Source organism: Phalacrocorax carbo, chromosome 4 (assembly GCF_963921805.1).
Source record: "Phalacrocorax carbo chromosome 4, bPhaCar2.1, whole genome shotgun sequence".
Lineage (NCBI taxonomy): Eukaryota > Metazoa > Chordata > Aves > Suliformes > Phalacrocoracidae > Phalacrocorax > Phalacrocorax carbo.
Window position 1 is genome coordinate 68,162,822 of NC_087516.1, and position 12,449 is coordinate 68,175,270.

General features: G+C 36.2%; 1 protein-coding gene across 3 annotated transcripts in view; it reads right to left on the reverse strand.

The window, feature by feature from the left end:
* LRBA (LPS responsive beige-like anchor protein) overlaps positions 1-12,449 on the reverse strand; it is a 418,626-nt gene that overhangs the window by 331,809 nt on the left and 74,368 nt on the right. For all 3 annotated transcript variants that reach the window (XM_064450320.1, XM_064450319.1, XM_064450321.1), the window contains exons 23-28: positions 5,172-6,194; positions 3,989-4,164; positions 2,548-2,701; positions 1,962-2,142; positions 538-665; positions 71-178 (exon numbers count right to left, since the gene is read on the reverse strand). In XM_064450320.1, coding sequence (XP_064306390.1) covers positions 71-178; positions 538-665; positions 1,962-2,142; positions 2,548-2,701; positions 3,989-4,164; positions 5,172-6,194 — 1,770 coding nt within the window. The remainder of the gene's footprint in view (positions 1-70; positions 179-537; positions 666-1,961; positions 2,143-2,547; positions 2,702-3,988; positions 4,165-5,171; positions 6,195-12,449) is intronic.

A 12,449-nucleotide genomic window follows, 5' to 3' on the forward strand; every position in this document is an offset into this window, starting at 1 on the left:
AGCAAGTGTTCAGCAAACAGATATATGCAGAAATCTAGCTACAAATAAAACAACATTATTTGTAACTTACTATATCTCTGAACACTACTGCTCGAAGTCGATTAATATCCATATCCTGCAAAAGTCTGTCATGGTCTCGTATTGGAGAAATACCACCAGTCACAATGTCCACTGGACTCTACTCACAAAAAAAAAAAAGCAATTGTTTCAGATTCTGTTTTTAAAAGCATTCAGCCAAGAATCTTTAAGCATGTACAATCATCCACTGTACATCATATTGTCATAACCAGAGCACAAAGATCAGATATGCATTTCATCTTCAACAAAAAAAATATCTGCCAAATTCTTGTGACAGATTTATTTCACTGTGGAAGGTTAAATATGTAAGTGTTAAATTCACTACTTCAGGATTTCCAGTATTCGTGCCCTTCAGCTCTATGAAAGTCTCAGTGGTGCAGGTATAAATTTAAAAACTTATCCTTCTGTACAGAGTAATAATTATTGACTTTTGTGTTGCTGAATGTGTCTTATACTTGCCTTTGCTGCAGACTTTCCTGTTCCTACAAAACCCTGCAGTGCTTTTTGGTTCTTCCCAATGTCTCCAATAGGCTTCATCTGTGCATGCTGCTGACACTCCAAGCAATTCCTTACTGCTATGGCACATACTTGAAGGGAAAAGAAATGTTAAGAATTACTCCGGGAAATAGTACGGTTCGTGTCCCTTACAGAGATATATCATACATTTCTGTTTATCACTTAAATTAAAATATTGAAGTACATCAGTAAGAGAATATTTTGCTTCCATAAATTTTAAATAGTTGCAGAACAATGCTCAAAAATCTTTAATAAATTATGACTAACAGTTAATACTAAACTATTAGAACATGTATGCTATATCTAATGGATACTTCCAAGTGAGTAAGTTAGCATCCCCCATTGAAATTTTACCATGCATACAACCATGGGGCAGGGAGGGAGAAGACAGCTAAATTTCACAGACTAGCAAGGAAGAAAGACAAGTGATACACTAGCAAAACAAACAACAAAGGTTGCTTCACAGTGCTCTGTTACTCTTGGACCAAATATTCTGAAGTTACAGGATTTATTTTTTTAGCTTCACAATTGTACCTGTTTCATCTTCTAATATTATTTTCCAAGGAAAAAAGAACTAACCCCACCTCTATAACTGTTTGCATCCCATAAATCTTGTTCTACCTGCACAAAGTTTTAATTGCCTAGAAAGGGAGAGGAAGGCTAGTTACTGTTGAGGCTCTGAGCTGCTCTGGCACTCATGCAAATTAAACTTTTCATCACAAAAAGTCTTACAGCATGCAACTAGCATGAATACTCTCCTCCTGCATTAACTAACTGAACCCAGTTATGATCTTGTATCTTCTCATTTCCAGAAGAGTCATCACTTTGTTAGGTAATGACAACTTTCTTTCAATCCAATTTGATGCAAACATACTATAACACTGGATACAACTCTGCCCAATTTGAACCCTACTCTTTAGAAATTCACTTCTCTAGTTTTCACCATACCTTCATCTACTGACCTCAAGATTTAAACCTCTTTTCAATGTATTGTAAAGGTTCTTGGTTTTGTATATAGTACAAGATTTCTTTTTCTTAAAGCTACTATATTCTCAGCCTTGACTATTTGGGGAACTTTGGCAAAAGAAATATCTTCACGGATAAAGTAAAAACATGCATCCATAACAGTCAGGCTACAAAACTTAATAGCTTATTTTATTTAAACTTTTTAAAGAGTAAAAGAACCCCTTCTATATGCATTGCAGAATAAAGTAACAGTAAAACAGTAAAAGATACCAATGCCTCTTTGACTAAATTTAATCTTGATTTAAGAAAAAAAAGGACAGAAAAAAAAAATAAAGCTAACAGTTGCTAACTATTTAGTAACAGCAAGCTCCTATGCTCATTTAGTGGTTTTATTTGCTTACCTAGACGAAGACATTGTCGCAGAATTCCTCCAGAAGACATATTTTTCTCAGACTCAATTTCAGTGAAACCAAGAGAGCTTGCAAAAATTAGCACATCTACAAGGTTGATTAATCTCTGGAGAAATGTTAAAGATGCTTCTACTGAAAGTCCTTGAGTTGGCTCGATATTCTCCAATTCATGCTACACAGAGTAAAATTGAAAGCAATGTTTAGTTCTTCACAAAGGTGATACTCCTACAACTTAAATGAAGAAAAATATATGCTGGAAGTCCATTTTCAGTCACACTAAAAAGTAGTAATTAGTCATATTCTAGGAACAATCATTAGTATTGGGATTTAATCCCATTCCAGACCACTGTGGGACAACAAAGCTAGGCGACTTCTTTTTGTCTTCAGGCAAAGAGGGCAGGCACCCTATTTATCTTAGGGAAAGCATGGAGGTAGCAAAGGCAGGGAAGAGATGCTTGTGGAAATGTCCCGCACACATTCCTGTTTCCCAAAAGGACAGCCAGAATAGTTAATACACTGCATAAAGAACAGCATCCTCCCACAAGAGATAAATTTTAAAAATAAAAAAATTTCTTACGGTAGCAGATGTGGCAGCAGAAAGCAATGGCAAAATACCACCACAAGCCATGATCATGTTGTCCATCACTTGAGAGATGAGGTGAATTGTGTTGTGCACAAATATGACATTGTCACTGCTGTTCACAAAGTCCATCACAGTTTTTGTAGAATGGCTGTCCAAAAAAACCATTCAGAACACAGCTTTATTTTTGTGGTATTTTAGCACCTTGATTCTTTCATAAAACTAAAACCAGACAGCAGTGGGGCAGCAAATATCACATGACTGTACAGGTCAACTAATGCACCTTAATCTAAATCTAAAACTACCTTTCCTTTCTGTTCTTAAACCTCTCCAGATCATAGTTTGCTAAAAACATCACAATGTGTATTAATCATCGTTTGGATAAAGATACTTTATAGGCTAGTCTATGATTACTCACTATAGCAAAAGTCACTATATCAGGCAATACAATAAAGTCTCCTGGAAGTGTGAACTAGATTTGAACTTAAATCTTTGAAAAAATAAAGCAAATACTAAGTGTTTCTCAGAGAAAATAAAAATCAACAAAACTCAAAAACTTAAATGAAAAACATGGAAATGGATTTTGAAAACAGATCCTAAACTAAAAGCATATTTTAGCTATAACTGATTATGTCCTGAGAGGTTAATTCAATCACATCCTAGAAATTATAGTCAGAGAAAAATTCACCTCAGTTTAAATTGTTTTAATTAGTTAAATACTCCATTTCTTCATCCTTACATTCCTTTTTATTGGGCCAGTACAGCTCTATGGTTCAATTTAAATTTTACATTCAGTACAACAAGCTAATAATAGACACTGCTCTTATTTAAGTTATTAAATCTTAACATTAAAATGCAGACTTACTACTGTTTTCAAAGTTGGTTTTTTTTTCTACCAAATTCATCTTGATGATTACATTCCAGATCCCTGTTACAAGTTAACTTTTAAATGCATCTTATGCATTTAATAATAAAGTAAACTAAATGCAATTTAAATGCATTAAGAGCATCTCTGTGTACACAAAACCCTATCAAAGCAGCAACATACTGTGCATAAATGCAGACGTAACAAATACCATTTGGGATAGATTTGGGTTTTTGGCCCATATTTAATAATAAAAGATGCAGGCCCTTACATATATTAGGAACATGAAAATCATAGTCCAATTAAAATCAACAGCAAGACTGCTATTGACTTAAATGTAGTCAGGATTTCAGTCAAAATATATGCAGGCCCTCAACCAATATACATTTATGTCTAAATAAAATCTGAGAATATTTGGGTATAGGTCACAATATAAGTAAGGCTACTAAATGAGTAAAATACTAGATATGCAAAACACAAAGTCAAAGAGCAACTCTGATGCAGTTTCAACAAAAACTTAATTGTAACTGAAATGTCAGTCTAGATCTTTCCATATAAAGCATAGAAATTTACCTTCTCCACATCTGTATATCTGTTTCTATGGAAAAGAGTAAGTCTGTGAGCAAGCGCTGATGCATCGGTGACCACTTAAATTCAGGAATACGGAACACAGTTGACCTAGAGTCTCTTCTCTGCCTATCTGATGTAGCAGCTAGCCCTTGTCCTGAAGACTCTTGCTGCCTTGAGGTCTGAATACAGTTTGCAGACAAAAAAATAACCAAAACCCACACTCTGGTTATTAGTTTCCATGGCATACACTGAAATGCATTTAATAGACTTGAGATTTTAGATATTCAACAAGTTTAGACTGTGTCTGTGGTTACAAATAAAGCTAAAACTATTACACAAATGCTATTTACTGGATATACCAAACCTACAAACTAGTCTACATCTGCACTATCTGTCTAGGCGTACACAAGCAGCAACCCAGCCTTACCACAGAGGGAGTATATGTTGCTGTAGACAGTGGTTTTCCTCCTTTAAGGAAGAATGGTGCAGAATGAAGAGCATCCATTAGCAGGTATCTCTGCAGAAGGGAATTACTCAGATACATGACTATTTAACCATGAAAAGCTGAGTTAGAAAGTAAAGACTAGAGGGGTGGAGCACCACAGCATGCAACAGAAGCCCAGCTTGAAATTACACTTGCATAAAAAAACGTAGGCTGATGTGATAGAGTAACAATCCTATAAAATTTTAGAGTTTCAAATACACAATCACACACACACACACATATATATGTATTTTGTGTACCTCCTGCAGAGTAGCTAGTGTAAAAATATTTTCACAAATTTCATCAGGATATGAAAGAAACTTAGTGTTATTTAATTTTTGCACAAGCAATGTTCCCTTCTCATTAATTATTAAGAGTTGAGATTATACGAGACCAGACTGAAAAGACTAAAAGGGAGGTTGGGTAAAGAAGCAGAAGAAATTCTAGACAAAATCCTCTTCAAACTTAAGAACAGAAGTACCAACCCAGGTGAAGTGTCCATCTAGCTAAATACTCAGTCTCCATGAGCAGATATACAAAGAATAAAATCTTAGAGACTTCTCAGTATACACAAATCAGTAAGAGTTATGTCTATTTTAATCAAGGGCTGAAAGTATTCTTTAGATAACTCAGAAAAACCACACACGTTAAAATCCCCAAAATACGTAGGGGCTAGACAGATGAAGGACAGGTATCACTTACCTCAGGTATGGATCTGGGGGGCAGAGGTGCTTCTAGACACGCGTTAGCTTTCAGTTCCAGTTTTTCTGTATCTGATGCAACACTGGAAACATCCAGCTTGGCGATTCTTTTGTCAGAGGGTCCAGCAGGCTCTGACACATGTGCATTTGCATTTTCTTCAGCTGTTTTGGTTTCACTAATCTTTTCTTCCAGCTTCCTTTTCCCTTCTGAACCCGGTTGAGTTGCTACTTCTTGAACTGCAGAACTCACTGTTTCTGGTAAAGAAGTCACTTCTTGTATTTTGCCATCCACATCTTCAGTATCTTCAGATTTTAAAGGCACAGATTCAGGTTGCTTTTCTATTGCTTTTTCCTGCTTTGTCACTTCTCTTTCATTAGGGCTACATTCCTTGTTCGTTTCTGCAAACTCTTTCGGAGATAAAGGCATACTACTTTCCTCTTTCAAATCAACAAAGTCATCTTCATCTTCCACCTCCACTGTTGATTTTTCCAGTCTTTCTGGACTTTCAGGAGTTCCTCCTTCCAAAGTAGTTTGCATTGCTAAAGAAGCAGCAGTGAGAGCTACTGTTTCCTCCACCAGCTCATCAGCTTTGCTTGGAGAATCTTCAATTGCTTCAGCTATTCCAGTACTAATTTCTGAAACACTGTGTTTTATTGCTTCTGATTCTGGAGAAAATTCTGCAGAAGACACTGCTTTTAAATTGTTTGTAGTGTCCCTGTCTTCCCCCTCTAACTCCTCCCTATGATTAGATACTGAATAAGTTTGTTGGTCACCATCTGATGAGGTATTTGCCTCTTTTTTTTCAGTCCTGCAGTCCGTATCATCATCAATAATGCAGGAAGAAGCAGTAGCATCTTCTTTTGACTCCAAACATCGTTGCTTTCCCTTGGTTTCAGCTTCTTCGCTAACTCCAGAGATTGTTCTAATTGGAGTTGAAGAACGTATTCCATTCCCTTCACCTCCTTTCCCTTGGTACTCCCTGTACATTTGAGAAAGACTCTCTTTGTGCATTTCAAAAGTTACCTAAAGGAACAGAGGTGAAAGTACATTAAAATTATATATTAGTTACCATTTTCTCTGGGGGAAAAAAAAAAAAAATCATTGCTCAAATCGCAAAGTTATACTACAAATTTATATTGGATATTGTCCTGATGATGGAAAACAATTTCACATTGGAGATCACTTCAACTGAAAGCAAGGTTTTCTGTACCCGTCAAGAAAAGAAAGAGAGAGAGGAAAGAAGGGGAGGGAAGGGGAAAGGGGAAAGGGGAAAGGGGAAAGGGGAAAGGGGAAAGGGGAAAGGGGAAAGGGGAAAGGGGAAAGGGGAAAGGGGAAAGGGGAAAGGGGAAAGGGGAAAGGGGAAAGGGGAAAGGGGAAAGGGGAAAGGGGAAAGGGGAAAGGGGAAAGGGGAAAGGGGAAAGGGGAAAGGGGAAAGGGGAAAGGGGAAAGGGGAAAGGGGAAAGGGGAAAGGGGAAAGGGGAAAGGGGAAAGGGGAAAGGGGAAAGGGGAAAGGGGAAAGGGGAAAGGGGAAAGGGGAAAAGAAAAGAAAAGAAAAGAAAAGAAAAGAAAAGAAAAGAAAAGAAAAGAAAAGAAAAGAAAAGAAAAGAAAAGAAAAGAAAAGAAAAGAAAAGAAAAGAAAAGAAAAGAAAAGAAAAGAAAAAGAAAAAGAAAAAGAAAAAGAAAAAGAAAAAGAAAAAGAAAAAGAAAAAGAAAAAGAAAAAGAAAAAGAAAAAGAAAAAGAAAAAGAAAAAGAAAAAGAAAAAGAAAAAGAAAAAGAAAAAGAAAAAGAAAAAGAAAAAGAAAAAGAAAAAGAAAAAGAAAAAGAAAAAGAAGAAGTAATGCCAGAATAAAAAAAATCCTAGACTGATCCTAAGGACAGGAAATTAAATGTTTACTAGAAGTACTCAGAGTTTTAAAGACTACTTCTAGTAAAAGAAGTGAAAATGTTTAAAGTTTAATATTCATAGGTAACACTTGCATTATTTCCTAGGCTAATTACAGTCATCTCTAAGTAGAGTTATCTGTGCTATTTGCATTCATGTATTTGTACAGAATGCAGATAAAAATGCGACAGCATAGCAGCCAGAAAATTACTAAATTTGAGATAGCTGACAGCATCAATCTCTTTGTAGGGGGGGACACAGTGAGAAGTAGCAGGGGCACTTATTATAGGTGAGCTTTCACATCATTTTAGCACCTTGAGTATGCACAACAGTCCACAAGGATAAATAAACTTTCAAGAAGCTTACATAAAAAAGATACAATCCCACAAAGTCAGAGGATAGAGAAGCATGTAATGTAGCCAAACACCTAAGGGCCTCCAAATGATACCCAAAATTTTCCAGAGGATTTTTCTTCTGGTGAATGCTATTCACCCAGTCTAAAAGGCACGTGAGAAAAGCTACACAATCTGATTAAAGTGAGATGACCTTCCTACAGATAAGCTGAAAAAAATTATTGTTTTTAAGTATATAAAAGAAGTCCCAGATAGAAAAATTCTTTATATACATACCGATAAAACTAATTGCCCAAATAAATAGCTGTGTGTTGAAAGAAAATCTCACTAGACTAACTGAAGTTTTTATTATGCTGTCATTCAATTTAGTTTATCCATACCTTTCTATTTAGGATTTAGATTTATCTCCTATAACAGAAGCGTTTGTTTATCTGTAAGCTTAGTTCTCAAAATTTTCCCAACTTATAGGCTGCAGCTGACAGTTTTATTTTTTTTAAACCATTTTATTTATGATAAACATTTTCCATAGACAAAGCTGAGCAGTATGTTCTACTAAATATACAAATGCACATTTTTTTATCCTCTTACATACTAACCTCATTCATTTGGATCTCATCTAAAAATTCCACATACATGGTATTCAAAGTGACAATTAATCAGTTGGAATATATTCTCTTAAGACGATACATGTAAGTCAAAAACTAACTTGACAGGTCAAAAAGGTAATAGAAGTTACAGTTAACAAATCAGAGAGGAGCAAAGAAAGAACAAAGATAAAAAGGAATATTCTTGGCAGGTTGTGCTTTTTAACATACTAACATTTAACACTGGCTTTTTAACATACTAATTTCTCCATCAATCAAATATAAATTAAAGTACTGTAAGAGCAGTGTACTATTCTAACACATGACCTGAAGCATGTTATCTGTTCAAGATGATTTAATTGAAATTTGAGTCTCTAGCAATAAAACTGGGATATCTTCCTCCTCTTGTACCAGTTTTAAATCAGTTATGTACAAACAAAAAAGTGCGAATGATTACAAATGACTGAAAGTTCATCTATCTGTCACAATGGGTATACGAAATATTTGATTTTAGGGTATTGCTAAATATGCCATGTGGGGGCATTATTAGTTTAGAAATCCTTCCTCAACTGTACCAGGTCTGGATGTCAAAAGCAACCCAAAACAGATCATGCTAATAAGCTCTCCCTTGCCCTTATAATTTGTTTTAAAAAACATTATTATGCAAATCTGCTACTTTTGGTCAAATCACTACTTTTCTGAAGAAGAAATCATGACAACTTAAACTTATCTCCAGCTAGCTTACCCTCGTCTCTCTCTCCCTGTTCCTTCCTCCATTTCCGAAACTACTAAAAAGTTTTATTCCATCAAAAAAGACATTCAACAAATAAAAATACTGTTCATTTATTTCAGCAAAGTGTATCATATTTACTTCCCAGAGAGCACACTGACCCACAATACATATACACATTACCTATGCAATGCAAATACACCTGTAACAAATCTGTGATGACATAGCTACCATTACTCATTTCTGCCAGCAGTATCAGACTTGTTATTGCAACATTCATTTTGAAAAAATACATGGGGGAAAATGATGACTCAAAAGCATTTGCAGGCTTTAGCTCCACTGCATACTTACTTTTTTAACATTGTTAAGCTACATCCAAGTATGAGACCTGGATTATACTCTGGTTATGCTGCTTCCAAAACCATTGAACAAGTCTCAGGTCTAGACTCAAAATCTTGTTTCACTAGCTTCCTTGAACCAAGGCAAAGCAGGACAAAGATGAAGATGAGGTGGCACTTTTTTTTTTTTTTTTTGGAAAGGGGCAAATGAGGGAGACATGTATGTCAAATTCCATTACTTCTGCTGCCATTTCTCCCCAGTGCAGATGGGGATAGGCACGATGACACTAACATGATCACAAGACAGTGGCTGGAGGGACCTGTTACAAAGCATGATTTTCTTCAGTGCTCAAACTATAGTACATGACTCACAGAACATGTTCAATAACAGCAACAATTCAATCTTAATAGAACAAATCATAGAGATGTTTTGCAGGGCTGGCAGTTACTAAATCCACCTTGCAAAGAGAGCACTTTCACAGTGTTGCAAGAGATTCTTCAAGCAACACTTGCTGCTTGCACCGGTCCTTACAAAACACAAGCTTTAACAGCAATATAAAGTTCTAAGTGCCGGCAGCCCTAGCTACCTAAGTGCTTTGATAAATTGCCAACCTGGTTAAAGCAAATTGCAAGCATCACGGAATATAACTTTAAATGCATTCTAAAAGCCTATCGTCAATTCTGTTACAGCTGCTTTCCCCTAGCACTTCAAGGAATCACTGAGGTTCAGGCCAGAAAGTAACATCAGATCATCTACCACAGAGCCCTTGATTTTAACCCTCTTCCCTACACATTGAGCCCAGTAACATGAACTGGACAACAGCATCCAGAAAGTTGTCCAGCCTTGGCTTTAGAAATCAAGAGATTAAATCTCCCCTGGATCATTTGTTCCAAATCTATGCACTTTTTTTTTTTTTTTTTTTAAATTATCCTTCATTTTGAAAGTCAAGTCAGGCTTCAATCTCTAGTCACTAATTATGGCTGAATTATCAAAAACACCTCAATGAGGAAGAAATGCCATGTTTTCAAGGTTTATTTTGTTTCGGTTGGTTTGTTTAACATACTATAACAATGTTTTTAAAAGCCCATAAGATGGTAAAGAAACAGGACCATCTATAAAGAATGATTTTTCATTCTGAAGGACTAGAATCCTTGGTGTGACCTCCTCCTGCAACCTATCCAGCTCTTCAAAAAATCTTTAATATGTGAGCATCCATATTTTCATGCATCATTTCAGTGTAAGTCTCATTAAACTCACAAGCAGGAGTAAAAGCAACCTGCTTTATGGCTTCTCACTTTCTACTCCACGAACATATTCTACAATGCTGGCAACTACTTTTGGAGAAATGGTCAGGTAGTTATAGCTCAGGTTGTATAACCTGTGATGTACTCTCTTTCTGTAATGCTGAATTTTTTCTAGTGTGCTACCAAGCCAATCCCCTTTACAAAACCCTATTGCAGCTTCGTATTTTCTCTTCCTAACCAAATTTATCACCTTGTTAACAGCATTAGATCAACCTTGCTTGAAAACAAGTCAAAATCCACTCTCCATAAGTCCAGGGTTGTGAGCTTGCTTTTATTCTCCTCCCTCCCCTCAGGACCCTGAACTCCACTATCTCATGGTCACTGCAGCTAAGACTGCTTTTGACCTTCATGTTCCCAACAAGCCCCTTGTTGTTTGGTGAGTATAAGGGTCCAGCAAAACATCTCTCCTCATTGGCTCCTCTATCACTTGGAGGAGGAATAAATTGTCAATGAACTCAAGGAACCTTCTGGATCGCTTTTATCCTGCTGTGTTGTCACTCCAGCATATATCAGACCCATGAGGGCCAGGGCCTGCAAACATGAGGCTGCTCCTATCTGTCTGTAGAAGTCCTCATCTGCTGCTTCTTTCTGGTCAGGCAGCCTGTAACAGATGCCCACTATAATGTCACCTTTACCTGTCCTCTCTCTAATCCTAATCTCAGTTGGCCCCTGATTCACCCCCAGGCAGAACTCCATGCACACCTACCGCTGTCTCACGTAAAGGGCAACTCCCATTCCTCATCTTCCCAGTCTGCGATTCCTAAAGAGCTGGTATCCCTTCATTACATCACTCAAGTCGTGGGAGCCATCCTGCCACATCTCTGCGATCCTAAACAAGATCATTATGTGCATGTCACACTTCATACTACATTACTGAAAGATCCAAATTTTCTGGCCCCTCATTATCAACTTCACTGCCTCATTAACAAACATGCCATAGCCAAGATTTCAGTTATTCTTAATAGCTTAAGCTCTTACTTCCTTGCCTATAATGGACTCCCCCTTCCTCCAAGCTCTTTCCTTCACATCATAACTTCTCATTTAATTTTACAGACACTTAAAATTCTAGTGCTGGAAGAAAAGTTCATCTAGATCTAGGACTCCCTATATTTTATAATCCAAACAATCACAAAACTATCTAAAATCTATCCACTGTTTCAGCAAAGCCCCCCAGTATTTATTAGGAATATATACTTATCTTATTCATTCATTATTCAAAATCTTCCCATGCTACTTTCTTTTTTCTCTTCAGAGTTTCCTGTTGCATGCTTTGTTTTTCCTAATAACCTACATGCACTTCCTTGAAGTCAGATAGGCACCACAGGTGTCTAGATATTAAATTTTAATGCTAACATGTAACTCATCAATTACAAACTGAGTAGTTGGGTTTTTTCCAACTAAGACTGTTGAAAGTTACAAGTATGAGTTCAACTGACTGTACAGGTTAGAGATGCAACCAACTTTGCAAGAAGTTGATCTTTGCTCAGCTACGATCAACAGTTAAATATACAATGAATGTATGGTACAGGGATGCAATATAATTCCACAGTCTGCATCATAGACAATGGTTTGGAAGTCATTACAGGGCAACGGTGCTCTTCAGGATTGTTAATCACTACTACTCAAATTTAAAAAAAAAAAAAAAAAAAAAGTGGCAAGAAGGTCAATACAGACAATGTATCTTTACAGATGGGCAATGTAAACTTAAGAGCAAATAAATACGAGAGCCATCTGACAAGGATTTACATTGATTTAAGAACAATGCATAAAACTGCAAGGAGAGACACACTAGTAAAGAAAATGAGCCAGTACAGAACTACAGGAGAACATTGTTCACAAAAAAAGCCAAAATCCACTTTAAAAGGATAGCGATTTCTACTTCCACTATAAACATCAGGAAGAATTCTTGTCATTTAATTTATTAAATACTGTCCTTTAAGTAAAATTCAAATTAAAATAGCAATGCACAAAATTACACAGACTACCTAAAACAGTATTTTTCAAACATGGATTTTGATTTTGGGTTCTTCTTATTTATATAAAAAAGAAAACAAATTTAACAAATACTGCTTTGTAAAATCCACC